This window comes from Somniosus microcephalus, chromosome 13, assembly GCF_052327205.1.
Source record: "Somniosus microcephalus isolate GS21.2 chromosome 13, FLI_Smic_1.0, whole genome shotgun sequence".
In the NCBI taxonomy this organism is placed as follows: Eukaryota; Metazoa; Chordata; class Chondrichthyes; order Squaliformes; family Somniosidae; genus Somniosus; species Somniosus microcephalus.
In genome coordinates, this window is record NC_140999.1 from 9652184 (window position 1) to 9672570 (window position 20387).

Genomic DNA, 20387 nt, shown 5'->3' on the forward strand with positions numbered 1-20387 from the left:
GCGACCACCACACCACACAACCCTGCCACGGAAACCTCTGCAAGACATGCCAGATCATCAACACAGATACCATCATCACACGTGAGGACACCACCCACCAGGTACATACTCATGTGACTCGGCCAATGTTGTCTACCTCATACGTTGCAGGAAAGGATGCCCCGGAGCATGGTACATCGGCGAGACCATGCAGACACTGCGACAACGGATGAACGGACACCGCGCAACAATCACCAGGCAGGAGTGTTCCCTCCCAGTCAGGGAACACTTCAGCAGTCAAGGACATTCAGCCTCCGATCTTCAGGTAAGCATTCTCCAAGGCGGCCTTCGAGACACACGACAACGCAAAATCGTAGAGCAGAAACTGATAGCCAAGTTCCGCACTCATGAGGACGGCCTCAACCGGGATCTTGGGTTCATGTCACGCTACATGTAACCCCACCTGGCATAGGGTCATCCAGACTCGAGTCATCGTTGGCTTGTTCTCTCTACACAGATGCGACTGGACCTGCTGTGATTTCCAGCAAAAAAAATGTTTTTTTGTCTGTTTTTTGTTTTTCATACAGACCCCAGCATCTGCAACATTTGACCCCTTGTGACCCCACCTCATTGTTCTTTGATGTAATGTTTTCCTGACTGACCTGTTTGGACACCATTCACACCTTTGATTGCTGTGATTATCTCTCTGCCGAGGTGTGATAAATGGCAGTTAGAAAGATTACCTGTAATCATCTGGCATTATTCTCTGACTATATAATCTGTGTCTATAGGCATCTCTCCACTTCACCTGATGAAGGAGCAGCGCTCCGAAAGCTTGTGATTTCAAATAAAACTGTTGGACTATAACCTGGTGTTGTGTGACTTCTTACATCTTCCTCAGGTAAGGAGACCAAAACTGTGCACAGTTTCCTTGGTTGCTTGCTGAGAGGAGATCAATCTGCCTTTGTGAGGGTGGGTGAAATACACACCCTTTGGGGAAGTATGCACGACTGTGGACTAGTCACATGAAAAGGAAGTGTTCTCGTCCTACTGTTTGTAAGATAATGCCCGAGAGGCTACATGCACGGAGGAAACAAACCAGATTTGGTAATTAATCAGCTAAGGAATAGGGGGCAAGCAGCCAGCTGTCCATGCTCTCTCTGTCCAGGGCCATGTAATTAGTGAACAACTTGCTTCCTGATTACTGAGAGAAAAAAAAAATCATCTTTACAGAAACTTGCCTAATGAGATAAAAGCTCATTGTGAGGGGTGAGCAAGCTGACTGGACCAGGTATAATGTGTAGCAGCTCAAAATGCCTGTCTAGTTCACTTGAAGACTGCGCAGCTCAGTCACAGCAGCAAGAAAATACTGCTTGGGGCTGGTTTTGCTTCACCAAAAAAAAAAGTTTCATTGTCTCTAGGAAGAACCAAGAACGTTGAAACAATTTGATAAGCTGATCCCAGAAAATAGTTTTAATGCACCACTTGAAGTATTGTAGTTATTTGGCTGGTTTTAGAAACATAGAAAAATAGGAGCAGGAGTAGGCCATTCGGCCCTTCGAGCCTGCTCCGCCATTCAATATGATCATGGCGGATCCTCTATCTCAATACCATATTCCCGCTCTCTCCCCATACCCCTTGATGCCTTTTGTGTCTAGAAATCTATCTCCTTCTTAAATATATTCAGTGACTTGGCCTCCACAGCCTTCTGTGGTAGAAAATTCCACAGGCTCACCACCCTCTGAGTGAAGAAATTTCTCCTCATCTCAATCCTAAATGTCCTACCCCATATCCTGGGACTGTGACCCCTCGTTCTAGACCCCCCAGCCAGGGGAAACATCCTCCCTGCATCCAGTCTGTCTAGCCCTGTCAGAATTTTATACGTTTCAATGAGATCCCCTCTCATTCTTCTAAACTCTAGTGCATACAGGCCTAGTCGACCCAATCTCTCCTCATATGACATTCGTGCCCGCCCAGCGGGCTCAGCAGGCCAATTAAGGGCCACCCGGCAACAGGTGACGTCACAGATTGATATTTCATCTGTCAAGACCTTTTGACAGATGAAATCTCAGCGCTTGACAGCTGTTTGAAGCTGTCAAACACTGACAATCTGTACTCCAGGTTAATTCCTTCCTCTCAGGATGATTTAGAGATCTCCCCAGAACAGAAAGCTGAATGCTGGAACTTTTGACAGATCGCGGCCATTCTGTTTTCTGTGCCGGTGAGATGAGGGACTCCCGAGACCTGAAGGAAGGAAGGCTGTAAAGGTAAGAAAAGGTAAGTAAAACTTCTTTAAACACTTTACTCACACCAAACACACTTACCTTTGCACTCCTGCACCCATCACTCACCTGAACACCGGACATCTCGACCCCTCCAAGCCCTTCATCCCGATGGCCCGCCTCGCTAACTTAGCGTCGTTTGGAGCCGTCAGGAATCCCACATTTCACCAATGAAAATAGGGATTAGGCTAAAAACTGCCTGTTAACAGGCAGTTAATTGGCACTAATCCCCTTCCCGCCTCGGGGAGGTGGGTCCCAGTGCGGGGCGGGTACCCGCCTCCTTTGAAACTGGCATGGAGGCGGGTTTGGGGCGGGATGGATTCGTGCCCCTCGATTTCGGGATTTTAACCCCTCACACGCCTCCAATCCCGCCTCCACGGCCCAATGAAAATCCTGCCCTTTATATCACTGGCACAATGTGAGGGGGTTGTACCCATTCTGTTCACTGTGTTTACCTCATAGAACTGAGACAGGCTTTCGAGGAACTCCTTGCAGTAAGGCCTCAACCTCACATAGACCTGGAAAAACAGGAAGAGACAGGAGAAACCCTTTTAAAAATCCCTCAAACTTTTACCTTAGGTTTCCCCTCCCCACATGCACAGTTGTCCAATTCAGAGAGTGTTTGCTCTCCTACATTGGCTCCCAGTCACTGTGATTTTAAAATTCTCATCCTGGTTTTCAAATCCCTCCGTTGCCTCACCCCTCCCTATCTCTGTAACCTCCTCCAGCCCTACAATCCTCCGAGATCTCTGCGCTCCTCCAATTCTGGTCTTTTGCATTTCCCCGATTTTATTCGCTCCACCATTGGTGGACGTGCCTTCAGCTGCCTGGGCCCTAAGCTCTGAAACTCCCTCCCTAAACCCCTCTGTCTGTCCATATCTCTTCCCTCCTTTAAGACACTCCTTAAAACCTACCTCTTTGACCAAGCTTTTGGTCACCTGTCCCAATACCTCCTTATGTGGCTCGGTGTCAAATTCTGTTTGATTGATTACACTCCTGTGAAGCAACTTGGAGTGTTAAGGCACTATGTAAATGCAAGTAATTGTTGTTATCGTCATCGTCGTCAAGAAACTTGTTCCTATGTAGCTGCCAACAGTACTCCAAGGCCATCCACAAATAGCCACCAGGAGTGGTGCAGATCGAGTCTTCCCCTCACCAATGTTCCTGCTTGGGAAGTATCTCTCCCAGCTGAGGTGAGGAATGTCCATGAGCTAACACACTAGTCACCCAAAACAGCACTAGTAGGCCGCTAGAAAATACGGCTTCAAGTTAGACTCTTCAGCTACTATATCACAGCATAAGAACATAAGAAATAGGAGCAGGAGTCGGCCATTTGGCTCCTCGAGCCTGCTCCGCCATTCAATGAGATCATGGCTGATCCGATTACTCCACATTACCGCCTACCCCCTATAACCTTTCACCCTCTTGCTTATCAAGAATCTATCTACCTCTGCCTTAAAAATATTCAAAGACTCTGCTTCCACCGCCCTCTGAGGAAGAGAGTTCCAAAGACTCACGACCCTCTGAGAAAAAATTTCTCCTCATCTCGGTCTTAAATGGGCGACCCCTTATTTTTAAACAGTGACCCCTTGTTCTAGATTCTCCCACAAGAGGAAACATCCTCTCCACATCCACCCTGTCCAGACCCCTCAGGATCTTATATGTTTCAATCATTATTTGTCTTTCTTTTCCTCTCTTCACCCCGCCCCCCCCCACCCCACTTCCCCAAAGAGAAGCTTGGCTTCCTCAGATGCTCCAGAAGTTCAGAACACTGGGTGGACTGGGAAGAGGAGCGGAGGGGGGGGGGGGGGGGGAAGGGGGAGCGGTGATTTGGTTTTATTGCAGACTTGGGAACTTAGCACAAATCTTTGGCGACGAGCCTCTTTTACTGGGGCGGTGTGTGTGGACAAAGGCTCCTGACTACTGTGAATGACCCCTGGCCTTTCCCCCCCACCCCACAGATTGAGCACAGACAACGAGCGTCAGTGCGGGTGCACAATTGACAGTGCGTGGCCTGTGGGGACATCCCGAGCAGTTTATAAATCAGGAACTCCACTATTCAATGCAACACTGGACTGAATAGTCTATTATCAGGGCTCGCAAGAAAGCATAAGATAAAGCTCGTTGTTCTGCAGCTCTGGAGGAGGGCTGCGCGTGTGCAGTTTCAAAAGCAAGTGGGTTACAGTCTGTCTCAGTGAAACAAAGGTCAGCGACAGCCAGTGATTTAAAAAAATGTATTTGCAACATTCAATTACGCATCAGGTTTAGTCAGTCTACACAGTGTCCCAACGATAGCTCATACATTATTCACATTGTACAGTTGCACGTCGGTCGGGGGCGTGGGCAGCAGTCTGCGCGAGAAGGTTGAAGTGGGTTGTTGACTGTGGCTTTCTGGGCAGGGCAGATATCCTGAGCTAGGTCAACTTTACCAGAGAGAGGGGAGGAGGAAGAAGGAAGATGACATTCTGCTGTTGTGCTGATTTTTATGAGGGGAGAAAGGGTAGAAAGACTTGCATTTCTATAGCGCCTTTCACAACCTCACGACATCCCAAAGCACTTTACAGCCAATGAAGTACTTTTTGGAAGTGCAGTCACGGTTATAATGTGGGAAACGCAGCAGCCAATTTGCGCACAGCAAGCTCCCACAAACAGCAATGTGATAATGACCGTATAATCTGATTTAGTGATGTTGATTGAGGGATAAATATTGGCCCCAGGACACCGAGGAGAACTCCCCTGCTCTTCTTCGAAATATGGGATCTTTTACGTCCACCTGAGAGAGCAGACGGGGCCTTGGTTTAACGTCTCATCCGAAAGACGGCACCTTCGACAGTGCAGCACTCCCTCAGCACTGCACTGGGAGTGTCAGCCTAGATTTTGTGCTCAAGTCTCTGGAGTGGGACTTGAACCCACAACCTTCAGAGTCAGAGGTGAGGGTGCCACCCAGAGGTGGGAGGGGCGATACACATTTGGACATCACCAATTATATCTGCAGCAACACAACCCAGATTGTTTAGCTATTTGGCCAGTTCAAGGCTTGTACAGACTCATACAGCAGTAAAGTTAAACAAAAAGTGACAATGGTTTTGTTTATTCGTTTATGGGATGTGGGAGTCTCTGGCAATGCCAGCATTTATTGTCCATCCCTAATTGCCCTTGAGAATGTACTTTGTATAATCCCACACCCAGCAGACTAACAATTCTAGTCTGAGCATAAATCTCAGGAATTAGCAAATGAATATAGATAAGTGTGAGGTGGTACATTTCGACAGGAAGAACAAGGAGGCCACATACTCCTTGGAAAATAAGTGAATAAATGGGGTAGAGTCGTCGAGGGGTCTGGGGGTACAGATACACAAATCACTACACGTAGCCACGCAGGTTAATAAGGTCATAAAAAAAAGCAAACAAAACACTGGGGTTCATTTCTAGCAGGATAGAATTGAAAAGCAGCAAAGTTATGTTAAACTTGTATCAAACCGTGGTTAGTTTACACTTGGAGAATTGTGCACAGTTCTGGTCTCCCCATTTTAAAAAGTATCGAGAGGCACTGGAGAAGGTGCAAAAAAGATTTACTAGAATGATACCAGAACTGGGAGGTTATACCTATCAGGAAAGATTGAACAGGCTGGGGCTCTGGTCTCTAGAAAAAAGGCGGAGGGGTGATAGAGGTCTTTAACATTATGAAAGGATTTGATGGGGTAGACACAGAGAAGATGTTTCCACTTGTGGGGGAGACCAGAACTCAGGGCCATAAATATAAAATAGTCACTAATAAATCCAATAGGGAATTCAGGAGAAACTTCTTTACTCAGAGAGTGGTGAGAATGTGGAACTCGCTCCCACAGCGAGTGGTTGAGGCGAATAGTATAGATGCATTTAAGGGGAAGCTAGATAAACACATGAAGGAGAAAGGAATAGAAGGAAATGTTGATGGGGCGAGATGAAGAGGGATGGGAGGAGGCTCGTGTGGAGCATAAACACCGGCACGGACCAGTTGGGCCGAATGGCTCGGTTTCTGTGCTGTAAATACTATGTAATTCTATCTAACTCAAACATACATATACACCTCCTCTCCCCCCCCCCCCCCCACCCCCAAGTTTGACAAACCTGGTAACTTTTATCCTGAAAGTGGACAGGGAATACAAACTCGGCGTCCTCCATGACAGTCAGCTGGCAATGAACGAGAGTCTCGTCCTACAATTAAAGAGAGGTCAAATAGCAAAGGATTGCAGTTGGGTTACAACGAGGCTGGAAACCGAGTGCTTCCCCTCCTCTGTGCCTTTGCACATTTTAAGCTGCCATGGTTGGTTTTGGGGTGAAGGGGTAGCGAGCTGGTTCTCTGGTTTGGATTCCATCGGGATGGCAATACAAAGGGGTCGATTTTCAGTGTGCCATGAGGTGGGCTTTTAGGCGTGCGGGGGGCTAAAATCCCGAATTCGGGGGTCCCGACACCATCCCGCCCAAAACCCGCCTCCATGTAAGTTTCAAAGGAGGCGGGTACCCGCCCCGCACTGGGACCCGCCGACCCGAGGCGGGAAAGGATTCGTGCCAATTAACAGGTAGTTACGGGCAGTTTTTAGCCTAATCTCTATTTTGAAGGGTGTCGTGTGGGATTCCCGACGGTCCAAACCACACCAAGTTAGTGAGGCGGGCCGTCGGGTTGAAGGACTTGGAGGGGTCGAGAGGTTGGTGTTCAGGTGAGTGATGGGTGCATGAGTGCAAAGGTAAGTGTGTTTGGTGTGTCTAAAGAAGTTTAAATTACCTGTACTTACCTTTACAGCCTTCCTTCCTCTAGGTTTCGGGAGTCCATCATTCAGCCGGCACAGAAAGCAGAATGGCTGCGAACTGTCAAAAGTGACAGCCTGCAGCTTTCAGTGCCGGCGAGATTTCTAACTGAGTCTGCGTAGAAGGAATCAGGTTAGAAGTAAGACTGTCAGTGTTTGACAGCTTCAAACAGCTGTGAAACACAGATATTTCATCTGTCAAAAGGTCTTGACAGATGAAATTTCAGTCTGTGACGTCACCTGTTGCAAGGTGGCCCTTAATTGGCCTGCTGAGCGGGCTCAACAAGGTCAATCAAGTGAAAATTGCGTGGATTGGCCACATCTCGATGGAGGCGGGACTACAACCCCGAAAGTTGTAGTCCCGCCTCCTTCCCGACTTCTGAAAATCCAGCCCAAAGCATCTGCACCAATGAGCACAGGAACCATGTAACCGAGTAAAATACAGTCCAGCCCGCGCCAGATTCTCAAACACTTGCTGCTGTAATTGTTCATTATTATTTTTTTTGGGGGGGGGGGGGGGGGGGGCGGTGGCAGAGGGGCCAAGAGGGTCATGCTCGAGTCCAGTTACATGGGTACTGGCCACTCTCTCCGTCCGCACCCAAATGGCCTTTCTTCATGGGTGAGTCTGGGCAGGGCCAGCCTTAGGGAAAATGCCACCATGGGTGAACTTGTATATTGGTGCCCTTTCAGTTACAGTATGTAATAGTATTGGCGAAAGTTTCAGAAATAAAACTGTCATCTCAAAAGCTTTTTCATAGTTTAAATAATAAATGTCATAAAAAACATTACAGCTAAGTGACAAATAAACTAAACATTAAATTAAACACTAAACTAATAAATAACAAATAGAAAACCATGTTCACCAAGATATTTGGAGCCACATCATTCTCGATAGACAGGATGGCCAGCGGAGAGAGCCTGCCGTCTCCTGTGGTCAATCGCAAATATGTTTGTGAGCTTCAACTTCGAGAAGCTCCGTTCGCTGCTCGCCCTCGATACGGGCAGGGTTAACAGGATCCTGAGTGCTGTCCATCGCCAGTGATACGGGCAGGGTTAACAGGATTCCAAGTGCTGTCCATCGCCCTCGATACAGGCAGGGTTAACAGGATCCTGAGTGCGATTCATCGCCAGTGATACGGGCAGGGTTAACAGGGCCCTGAGTGCGATTCATCGCCAGTGATACGGGCAGGGTTAACAGGATCCTGAGTGCGCTCCATCGCCCTCGATACAGGCAGGGTTAACAGGATCCTGAGTGCGATTCATCGCCAGTGATACGGGCAGGGTTAACAGGGCCCTGAGTGCGATTCATCGCCAGTGATACGGGCAGGGTTAACAGGATCCTGAGTGCGCTCCATCGCCCTCGATACAGGCAGGGTTAACAGGATCCTGAGTGCGATTCATCGCCAGTGATACGGGCAGGGTTAACAGGATCCTGAGTGCTGTCCATCGCCCTCGATACGGGCAGGGTTAACAGGATCCTGAGTGCGATTCATCGCCAGTGATACGGGCAGGGTTAACAGGATCCTGAGTGCGATTCATCGCCAGTGATACGGGCAGGGTTAACAGGATCCTGAGTGCGCTCCATCGCCAGTGATACGGGCAGGGTTAACAGGATCCTGAGTGCGCTCCATCGCCAGTGATACGGGCAGGGTTAACAGGATCCTGAGTGCGCTCCATCGCCAGTGATACGGGCAGGGTTAACAGGGCCCTGAGTGCGATTCATCGCCAGTGATACGGGCAGGGTTAACAGGATCCTGAGTGCTCTCCATCGCCCTCGATACAGGCAGGGTTAACAGGATCCTGAGTGCGATTCATCGCCAGTGATACGGGCAGGGTTAACAGGATCCTGAGTGCGATTCATCGCCAGTGATACGGGCAGGGTTAACAGGATCCTGAGTGCGCTCCATCGCCAGTGATACGGGCAGGGTTAACAGGATCCTGAGTGCGCTCCATCGCCAGTGATACGGGCAGGGTTAACAGGATCCTGAGTGCGCTCCATCGCCAGTGATACGGGCAGGGTTAACAGGATCCTGAGTGCTGTCCATCGCCAGTGATACGGGCAGGGTTAACAGGATCCTGAGTGCTCTCCATTGCCAGTGATACGGGCAGGGTTAACAGGATCCCGAGTGCTCTCCATCGCTCTCGATACGGGCAGGGGTAACAGGATCCTGGGTACTATCCATCGCCAGTGATACGGGCAGGGTTAACAGGATCCTGAGTGCTCTCCATTGCCAGTGATACGGGCAGGGTTAACAGGATCCCGAGTGCTCTCCATCGCTCTCGATACGGGCAGGGGTAACAGGATCCTGGGTACTATCCATCGCCAGTGATACGGGCAGGGTTAACAGGATCCTGAGTGCTCTCCATCGCCAGTGATACGGGCAGGGTTAACAGGATCCTGAGTGCTATCCATCGCCTCCGATACAGGCAGGGTTAACAGGATCCAGAGTGTGATTCATCGCCTCTGATACAGGCACGGTTAACAGGATCCGGAGTGCTCTCCATGTGCTTGGGAACTTGCTCTTGAAACTTGAAGTTTGCTCTTCATGAGGAGCCCTACAGTCTGTTGGAAGCAGGCTTTGGAGAAAGCCAAGATCTTCGCAGAGGTTGACGCCATTAATGTCAAACCCTCTTGACCACGGCGTTCCCCTCCCGACCCCGACCATGGCGCCCTGGGCGGTCGCCCACCTGTAAGGCCAGCCTGGGACTGGGCACAACTTTCACCAAAAGCAAGGTCACAAACACCAAGCCTACATCTACCTCTTGCCCCACTTCAATCAGAAGCAAGATGCCTAAGATACACCAACTCCTCAGTTCAGAACATGAGTTTAGCCGGAGTCTTCCTGCAGCCAACTCAACATTGACCAAGACAAATGACCCTGGCTCATCAGCACAGATACTTCCGCCTCAGGAGGGACTTTAGCTCTTTTTAAAAAAAAAGGGACCACTCGTTGGGTCTTCTGGCTTCAGTGGATGGAAGGATCACAAGTCAAAACACAGCAGTGTCCTTGACTTATTGTAACTAAACACGATACTTACCAGCCCCAGAACTAGCGAATGATCCGGCATGCTGCGGGTTTTAAGAGGCAGGATGGCTTTTCGAAATTTCTTTTTCACTGAGCTTTGCACTTCTTTAATGAAATTGTATCTGGGGAAAAAAAAATTAAAATCTGGGATTTCAATTGAAAAAAAAAAAAAATGATTGATCTTAGAACTTAAATCCATTACAGTCCACCTGACCCACTCAACTGAACACAGCCAGACATTCATATCCGGTATCACTGACAAGTCGGAGGAATCCTGTAACAAAGCATCTTTAGCTTGATGGTGAATTTTGAGCTCCTTTTTCTACAATTTTCCCCCACCTCAAAAGCATTCCTTGATCAGATGATATCCTGAACTGAGGCCCCATCTGCAGTTCAAGTGACTGTTGATTTGAAACATAGAAGATAGGAGCAGGAGTAGGCCATTCAGCCCCTCGAGCCTGCTCCGCCATTTAATGAGATCCTGGCTGATCATCCAAACTCAGTACCCTGTCCCTGCGATCTCCCCATATCCCTTTAGCCTTAAGAAATATATCCAACTCCTTCTTGAATATATTTAATGAATTGGCCTCAACTGCCTTCTGTGGTAGAGAATTCCACAGGTTCACCACTCTCTGGGTGAAGAAATTCCTCCTCATCTCGTCCTAAATGGCTTACCCCTTATCTTTAGACTGTGACCCCTGGTTCTGGACTCCCCCGCCATCAGGAACATCCTTCCTGCATCTAGTCTGTCTAGTCCTGTTAGAATTTTATAAGTTTCAATGAGATCCCCTCTCATTCTTCTAAACTCCAGCGAATATAAGCCCAATCGACCCAATCTCTCCTCATACGTCATTCCTGCCATCCCAGGTATGAGTCTGGTGAGTTCTCCCAGAGTCGGGATCAATATTCCTTCCTCAACCAACTCCATCAATAACGCATCATTCATTTCATTTCTGCACAACCGCGCTTGCTACACGCACAGTGACAGCCACATGTGGCGAGACAAGTGATTGCACTTCAAAGCAATTTATTGTATGTGAAGTGCTTTAGAATCTTTTGTGCTGTAGGTGCTATTTATGGGAAGACGCACGTTGTGGAGACAGCTCACTTGGAAGTGGGTTAAAACTGTGCAGCTTCACCAGCCTCCTTTCGTGCTTAGCACGTAAACATTTCTTTTTCCAGCCAATTCTCCTCATTGACAACTCATTATACTCAATTTAAAAAAAAATTAATTCACGGGATGTGGGCGTCGCTGGCAAGGCCAGCATTTATTGCCCATCCCAAATTGCCCTCGAGAAGGTGATGGCAAACCGTCAATTTATTACAGCTGAGTGTCTCGCTGGGCCATTTCAGAGGGCCGTTAAGAGTCAACCACATTGCTGTGGGTCGGGAGTCACATGTAGGCCAGACCGGGTAAGGACGGCAGATTTCTTTCCCTAAAAGGACATTAGTGAACCAGATGGGTTTTTACGACAATCTGGTAGTTTCATGGTCACCATTACTGATACTAGCTTTTTATTCCAGATTTATTTAATTAACTGAATTTAAATTCCCCAGCTGCCGTGGGTGGGATTTGAACTCACGGCCCCGGATCATTAGTCCAGGCCTCTGGATTACTAACCCAGTAACATAACCACTATGCTACCATACCTCTAACATGATAAATACATTTATAAAAAAATACAATTCTAATTTCCGTTTTTTTTTTTTTTTTTTTTTTTTTTTTTTGAGGGGGGTGGGGGGGGGGGGGGAAGAGAGGAGGCAGAGAATTAGTTTTTAACTGTAGCTAACTTTTGACTTCAAGATTCTTTTTCACTTTCTAATCTCTCCCCAACCTTGCCCCGTCCCCTTTGGATGATCGCCTCCAGTCACACATCTCAATCCAAGCCCCCACACCCTGAAATCCTCCGACTCCAGACTACCTCCCATCAATGGCTCCTCTGTTCCACCATTGGGGGGTTGATCTTACAGCCAACTACATCCCGAATCTCGAACTCTCCTCCAAAAATCGCTTTGCCTTGCTACCGACCTTCGAAAACATCCACAAAAAAAAACTACTTTTTCAAATTATGCCTTCAGTCTCCTCCTTCTTGCTCAGCCCTTATAAGTTCCCTTCCTTTCTTGTTAAGGGTTACGGAACCAAGGCGGGTAGATGGAGTTAAGATACAGATCAGCCATGATCTAATTGAATGGCAGAACAGGGTAGAGGGGCTGAACGGCCTCCTCCTGTTCCTAACTTGCTTCCTAGTGTTCATCTCTTCTCCTTTTAAAGCACCCAGTGTTTTTTTTAATAAATGTTTGGAGGTTTATAGAAATACAACTTGCAGCGGTTTGCTTTTATCAAATTAAGTACAAACCAACAATATTTTTTTCAACCCCGTGGATCTATCAATGGCATTTCTATCCCTCCCCTCCACCCCAAGGCAAATGCCATCCCAGATCTGAGCGTGTACAGTCTTTATTTGGACCAGCCCGACATCTCCTTTCAACGTGTGGTAGAAGTTTCGTCTAATACTCACTGATTAAAGTCCCCTCTCTCATCACAAAAGCAGGAAGCGTCCAGTGAGAAATTTATGGCGAAAGTCGTCTCCATGGACTCCAAGTCTGTTGGAGCAGAAAAAGAAAAAAAGAAAGACTTGCATTTCTATAGCGCCTTCCACGACCTCAGGTTGTCCCAAAGTGCTTTACCACCAATGAAGTATTTTTTGAAGTGTAGTCACTGTTGTAATGTAGGAAACGCGGCAGCCAATTTGCACACAGCAAGCTCCCACAAACAGCAATGTGATAACGACCAGATAATCTGTTTTTGTTTTGTTAATTGAGGGATAAATATTGGCCCCAGGACACTGGGGAGAACTCCCCTGCTCTTCTTCGAAATAGTGGCCGTGGGATCTTTTACATCCACCTGAGAGAGCAGACGGGGCCTCAGTTTAACGTCTCATCTGAAAGACGGACATTTTCAAACTGCTGATAAGTTGGAGAAACAAACTAACAAAACTATTACCTTAATTATTCACTTGTATAATTCACACAAAATGGAAAGAGGATGACTGAACACCAGGAGTTGCGTGTTGTGTGGGTGGGAGGGCCTGGGTTTGGTAGGCGACTATGTGAAGGGAAGGTGTTGGAGGTCGGGCTGGGCCCAGGCGAAGGAAAGCAAATCTCAAAAATAGGTAGAACACCATTTTAAGTTATGAAAGTTTGAAAGAACTGATCAAGATTCGGGTATAATTCTTCATGGTTCAGTGAAGATTGGTGGAGGGCAAGTGTCCAGTCCTTGGTGGGTTAGATAGTTTCATGCCCCTATCGACTGGTGATCCAGGATGAACTGGGGCCAGGGATACAGCCCCTTTCCCCTCGGTAATGCAATCCTCGAGGTTTAGGCTTGCGGGATCTCGGTACAGCTCCTTTATAAAGCGTTGGTTAGGCCACAACTGGAGTATTGCGTCCAGTTCTGGTCACCACACTTTAGGAAGGATGTGAAGGCTCTTGAGAGGGTGCAGAGGAGATTTACCAGAATGGTTCCGGGGATGGGGAATCTTAGCTACAAGGACAGGTTGGAGAAGCTGGATTTGTTTTCATTAGAGCAAAGGAGGTTGAGGGGTGATTTGATAGAGGTGTACAAGATTATGACAGGTTTGGATAGGCTAGACGGGGAAAGGCTGTTCCCACTAGTTGATGGTACAAGGACTAGGGGACACAGATTTAAGGTTTTGGGCAAGAGATACGGGGGGGGGGGGTGGGGGGATGTGAGGAAAAACATTTTTACGCAGCGAATGGTGAGGACCTGGAACTCGCTGCCGATGGAAGTGGTGGAAGCGGAGACACTCAATGTTTTCAAGGGGAGACTGGATAGGCACTTGAGGGAAAGAAACTTGCAGGGCTACGGGGATAGAGCGGGGGAATGGGACTAACTGGATTGCTCTACAGAGAGCCGGCACGGACTCGATGGGCCGAATGGCCTCCTTCTGTGCCGTTATGATTCTATGACTCCTCATAGCTCTCTCCCTCGCTCCATCCCATGTATGGCAACAGGGAAAGGTGGAGTAATAAAGAAATGGCAGGCACATTTTTTTTTTAAACTGATGGTCTAGGAAAATAAAGAAAATTCCACTTGAAGCAACTCGAAAGTGTTGCCTATACCAGTAACTAAACGATGCTTTGGAGGGAGCATGGAATGCTTTGGCACAAGGAGTGGTTAAGGCAAAAACCATTGCAGTTAGTGTTGATTCATTCAAATTAAATAGATTTCTTGCAGGAAGCAACATTTTGGGATCCAGTAATGGAGTAATTTGAGAGGTGACGTGTGGGGAGTGTAGCGAGCTCAGGAGGAACAGGTGACTATGGACCTCTGGTTCCCCAAAGCTCTCCAGCACTGGGGGTTTTCCTCGCCTTGTGTCTGGCTATATTGTAGACTCATTGATAGAGATCGATCGTTGTGATTGGCCAACAACTCCATTATCGTCGCATCGTGTGACCAGCAAGACGGTAGAAGGTGAACTAGATAAATCTTGGTCTTTTTTCGTGGAGCGATTCCTATGTTCCATTGCATCTTCTAAGTGAAAATGGATGAATATTTGAAGCCGAGGAAGGTACAGGACTATAGGAAGAGAAGGGGGCAGTGGGAATAGTTGCTCCAGAATAGACCCAGGACAGCCTGTATGGCCTCTTTCTGTGCTGCAAACATTAGCGTTTCTGGTTGGCTGGTGGCGGGCGTTCCCTCTAGTTTGTTGGTTGAAGGATTCCCGTGACAGAAAGATAACGATCAGACGGTAGAAGACTACAAAATTCTGATCACTAAACGATCTGGAATGCGCTGCCTGGAAGGGCGGTGGAAGGAGATTCACTTTCAAAAGGGAATTGGATAAATACTTGAAGGGGGAAAAGAAAGCAGGGGAGCGGGACTAATTGGATCGCTCTACCAAAGAGCCAGGCACAGGCATGAACGGCCTCCTTCTGTGCTGTATCATTTAAAAAATTGTTTATGGGATGTGAGCATCGCTGGCAAGGCTGGCATTTATTGCCCATCCCTAATTGCCCTCGAGAAGGTGGTGGTGAGCTGCCTTCTTGAACTGCTGCAGTCCGTGTGGTGATAATTCTTTGTAGCGGTTTGGAACAACTGAGTGTCTCGCTCGGCCATTTCAGAGGGGCCGTTAAGAGTCAACCACATTGCTGAGGGTCTGGAGTCACATATAGGCCAGACCGGGTAAGGACGGCAGATTTCCTTCCCTAAAGGACATTAGTAAACCAGATGGGTTTTTACAACAATCCGCTAGTTTCATGGTCACCATTACCGATACTTATTCCAGATTTATTTAATGAACTGAATTTAAATTCCCCAGCTGCCGTGGTGGGATTTGAACGCATGTCTCTGGATTACTAGTCCAGTAACATAACCACCATGCTACCGTACCCCCATGCTTCTACAATGGTGTAAATCCCTCCTTCCAGTTTCACAACCCGACACCCTAAACTTACCACGGGACACAGGAGGGGAGATCCGAAAGACGGGCAAAGCTCGCTTAACCTTGGTGTTGCTCCTGGTTACAGGCCTTTCATGGTCATCCTGAAACCTCACCCACATGTTTAATTTTGTTGTATCGGAAGTGCATTCCAACCCTGGAAGTAATAAAACCCCCTGTAAAAAGACAGGTAATATCGGGCTGAAAGAGAAATTTGAGTCAATAAAGCAGAGGAATGTTTTGTAAAGAAGTGAAATACTTCACATTTTGCTGTTCCCGCGACAGACAGCATTTCAAGACCAAGAACCCTTCCCCTCCTCTGTCCCGACGGTCTGACTCATGCGGGAATCTAGTTTCACAAGGAGCAGTCAGGGGGCGGGCTTGCTCCCCCGAGAGAGGCAGCTGGTAATACAGCCCCACAGAACCAATCACAGGGGCACTCGGGAAAGCTGCCGCTTACCCATATGGCCAGCCCGCCTCTGGTGCCTCAGCCAAATGGTTATGCTTTTTCCCCCCAATTGCTCCACCATTGGCGGCCGTGCCCTCAGCTGCCTGGACCCCCAAGCTCTGGAACTCCCTCCATAAAATCACTCCGACTCTCTCTCTCTCCTCCTTTAAGACGCTCCTTAAAACCTACCTCTTTGACCAAGCGTTTGGTCACCCATCCCTAACCTCACCTTACGCGGCTCGTTGTCCAGTTTTGTTTGGTAACTGCTCCTGTGAAGTGCCTTGGGATGTTTTACTACGTTAAAGGCGCTATATTAATGCCAGTTGTTGTTGCATGAGCCTAGACAGTAAGTGTTGGCAGTTTGTTCCTTCACTGCAGCGGAGGTTGGTCCGATTACCACCAACGCCCGCATAATCACATTTTTCCAGAAGGGGTCGCTGGACACCAAATAGGAATGAACCCCTGATTGTTTCCTCATAAGAATTAGGATCAGGAGTAGAGCCCCTCGAGCCTGCTCCGCCATTCAATAAGATCATGGCTGATCTTCGACCTCAACTCCACTTTCCTGCCTGATCCCTATATCCCTCGATTCCCCTAGAGTCCAAAAATCTATCGATCTCAGTCTTGAATATACTCAACGATTTGAATATACCTCTGTTCAGCTCCACGTTCTGCCAGCGTTTGCCTGGTAATCTCGTGGCTCTAGGTGTGGCTGTGAACAAATCCGATTTGTTACTGTACTCTCCTGGTTCAGTCTGGTCCGGGAGATGAAAAAGAAAAGGAATTCGAACAATATTCAATTTAGAGAGTTTAAAAACAAATTCACCACCCCTTCACTTTCCACCCAATAATCCCCGTGGGAAACCACGTCGGGAGTGGGGGGGGGGTGAGATGGTGAGGCGAGAACAAGATCCGTCTCATCTGATTCCTTCCACAGTCGAATAACCGACTCGACACCAGGCTGGCACATGATGAATGGCCGCTTGGATGAGGTACCACAGCATGCATGGAACCAGGCTCCAGAAAGTAAGGCCTTTCGGGGAGAATTGCAGGAGGGGGGGGTAGGTGGAAACATGCCGACAAGCTTGATTCTCTCAATCCTCATTATTTCACATCAAAAAATAAACAAAATGACAACATATACACAGGAAAATGCAACCCGTGTCCCTGGCATCTGTGGCCTATGTTCCAACAAATGTAGCAATGTGGTCAAAAAGCAAAATACTGCAACAAATTCGAAATAAAAACAGAAAATGCTGGAAACACTCCGCAGGTCAGGTCAGCGCCTGTGGGGAGGGAAACAGAGTAAAAGGCCCCGATTTTAACTCCGGGTGGATTTTCCCCACTCGGGCCCCGAGTTAAAATTACAGTCGGGTCTCAACGGTGTCACCGGGCCGCAACAGCGCATATGTAAAGAAGGATCCCGTTGGCTCCGTGCGCGCGTCCTTTGCCGCCTGCTCAGGAGAGCGGGTTAAAATTGCAGACGTTGCGATCTTGGTGGTTTTCGGACAGGTACGAGCCTTGGGGCGATTTTAACAGCCCGCCCGCCAGGTTTCTGCTGAGCGAGTCGGGCTAAAATCGTCCTCAAGGTTTCAGATCGATGACCTTTCATCAGTACTCCAAGTAGTCAGTGCCACTCTGTGGCAGACACTGTAACTGCTACAGTACTTGCAAAATTGTCCAACCACTAAATCAGTTGCTATGGAAACATGGACCAGGAGGGGGACTCCTTAATTATCAAGAAATCCAAACAGAAAGGGCCCCAAGGGCCAGTGTATCTGACATCACAAAGGCCAAAAAGAATGAGAGAAGACCGAGCGAACCAGGAAGTAACAGCTAAGCGCCGACAAGCCAGAGTTTTAAAAGATCGCAAATTGTAGGAAGAAGGGAAGAAAGACTTGCATTTCTATAGCACCTTTCACGACCTCAGGACGTCCCAAAGCACCTTCCAGCCAATGAAGTACTTTTTGAAGTGGTGTCACTGTGGTAATGCGGGAAACACGGCAGCCAATTTGCTCACAGCAAGCTCCCACAAACAGCAATGTGACAATAACCAGATAATCTGATTTTTTTTTAGTGATGTTGATTGAGGGGATAAATATTGGACAGAACACCGGAGAGAACTCCCCTGCTCTTCTTCAAAATAGTGACCATAGGATCTTTTAAATCCACCTGAGGGGGCAGACGGGGCCTCGGTTTAACGTCTCATCCGAAAGACAGCACCTCCGACAGTGCAGCACTCCCTCAGCACTGCACTGGGAGTGTCAGCCTAGATTTTTGTGCTCAAGTCTCCGGAGTGGGACGGCTGACACATGACAAAGTGAGGTAAGGAATTTCATAGTTGAGGTCCTGGGAATGAATGAATTAGAATTTAGTGTGACGAGTTTCGATTGCAACACAGTGAGGATATAGAGAAGAGGAAGAACATTTAGGACAGAGTATATTTCCACCTTCGTAACATCGCCTGTCTCCGCCCTTGCCTCAGCTCATCAGCTGCTGAAACCTTCACCTATGCCTTTGCTTCCTCCAGACTCAACTATTCCAACACCACCCCCCTCCTCCCCCCCGTAAACGTGAGCCCATCCAAAACTCGCACCAAGTCCTGTTCACCCATCACCCCTAGTCCTGTTCACCCATCACCCCTAGTCCTGTTCACCCATCACCCCTAGTCCGGTTCACCCATCACCCCTAGTCCGGTTCACCCATCACCCCTAGTCCGGTTCACCCATCACCCCTAGTCCGGTTCATCCATCACCCCTAGTCCGGTTCACCCATCACCCCTAGTCCGGTTCACCCATCACCCCTAGTCCGGTTCACCCATCACCCCTGTGCTCGCTGACCTACATTGGCTCCCGGTCCAGAAATGCCACAATTTTAAAATCCTCATCCCTGTTTTCAAATCCCTCCATGGCCTCGCCCCCTCCCTATCTCTCTAACCTCCTCCAGCCCTACAACCCTCAGGGAGATCTCTGCCCTCCTCCAATTCTGGCCTCTTACATATCCCTGAGTTTAATCACTCCACCATTGGCGGCTGTACTTTCTGTTGCCTGGGCCCCAAGCTCTAGAATTCCCTTCCTAAACCTCTCCACCTCACTCTCCTCCTTTAAGACGCTCCTTAAAACCGACCTCTGACCAAATTCCTGTCTTACTACCTCATGTGGCTCAGTGTCAAATTTTGTTTGATAATCGCCCCCGTGAAGCGCCTTGGAGCGTTTTACTACATTAAAGGCGCTATATAAATGCAGGTTGTTGTATTTGGAGGTTAGGAAGAACAAGAAAAGACAGTTCAAAAGACGGCAAGTATCAAAATCAACGGTTGGAATGATTCCTTGGGTATTTATTTGCCTGTCCAAATGGAACGACATTTACATGAAAAGAACAAGAAATTCCCTTCCTACCCTTGCAGAGATTTTGTGTTTTGCTTTCCTTGTAGAAAGTGGCGTCTTTGAAGTTTCAGCAAGTCCGCTTCCCAGAGGGGTTTTCAGAGCCTGACCGTGACCCTTGGTGCAGCGTGGAGTCCGAGGGGTCAAAGGCTGCGCTGATGTGGCTTTGCCCGATCGCAGATTCATTCTCCCCCTTGGTGGCTGACTGGGACTAAAGGGAAACGGACAAACAACTCAGGAATGACCGGATTTTAAAAGAATATAGCCCGACTAATGTTCCATTTCTGATATATAACGTACAAAAACCTCAGGGGAATCTTTCACAAAGCACCACCTAACATATAAACTACACACTCTTGAAATATTTGAGAAATTTATACCCAGGTCAAGACAATTCAATCTAGAGGAATCTTCATCACCTTTGTCCATTTTATCAATACTATCGTCATCGTTCTTCTGAACTTTATTTTATTCCTAAATTGGAAAGACACCATCGTGCATATTCGTCTTCCGCAATATAGGAACAGGAGTAGGCCATTCAGCCCCTCTAGCCTGTTCAATTGGATCATGTATCTGTACATGAAATCCAGTTACCTGCCTTTGATCCATAGCCCTTGCTACCTTTACTTAATAAAAAAGCCTCTTGAAAATATCCAATTCCCTTTTGAAGTTTATGTAACCGGTCCACATAATTGAACCCTGTAAGCCCTGGTGAATCTGTATAATACATCCTCATCTAGATAGATAATAAAGACAAAATCTAATTAAAAATGAAATGGAACTGCAGCTCCTAAACACTTATCGTTTTCTGTGTATGGTAGATAATAAATTACCTGGTCCTTCCCCTGTCCTTGCTTCCCCTCCCCAGTGACTGGATGAGTTACAGCACTGCCCTTAACCTCTGGCTCTCTGAATTCAAATCTAGCTTAGACCAGCAAGAGCAAAAACCTTCTGACTCCTAACCAGCTTGAAAACTACATACTTAATTCCCCTTTTCACCTGACCAGCTCAACTCTTCTG

The 20387-nt window shown here is 47.8% G+C and overlaps 1 protein-coding gene across 5 annotated transcripts in view; it reads right to left on the reverse strand.

The window, feature by feature from the left end:
- Positions 1-20387, reverse strand: part of LOC147108039 (CTD small phosphatase-like protein 2-B) — a 31126-nt gene that overhangs the window by 10618 nt on the left and 121 nt on the right. For 2 of the 5 annotated variants that reach the window (XM_086004467.1, XM_086004466.1), the window contains exons 2-8: positions 19383-19578; positions 16637-16739; positions 15553-15693; positions 12594-12678; positions 10088-10196; positions 6372-6458; positions 2717-2779 (exon numbers count right to left, since the gene is read on the reverse strand). In XM_086004467.1, coding sequence (XP_085860593.1) covers positions 2717-2779; positions 6372-6458; positions 10088-10196; positions 12594-12678; positions 15553-15693; positions 16637-16739; positions 19383-19578 — 784 coding nt within the window. Of the gene's footprint in view, positions 1-2716; positions 2780-6371; positions 6459-10087; positions 10197-12593; positions 12679-15552; positions 15694-16636; positions 16740-19382; positions 19579-20200; positions 20366-20387 lie in introns of those variants that run through there. The other 3 variants (XM_086004469.1, XM_086004468.1, XM_086004470.1) reach the window with 3 other exon arrangements.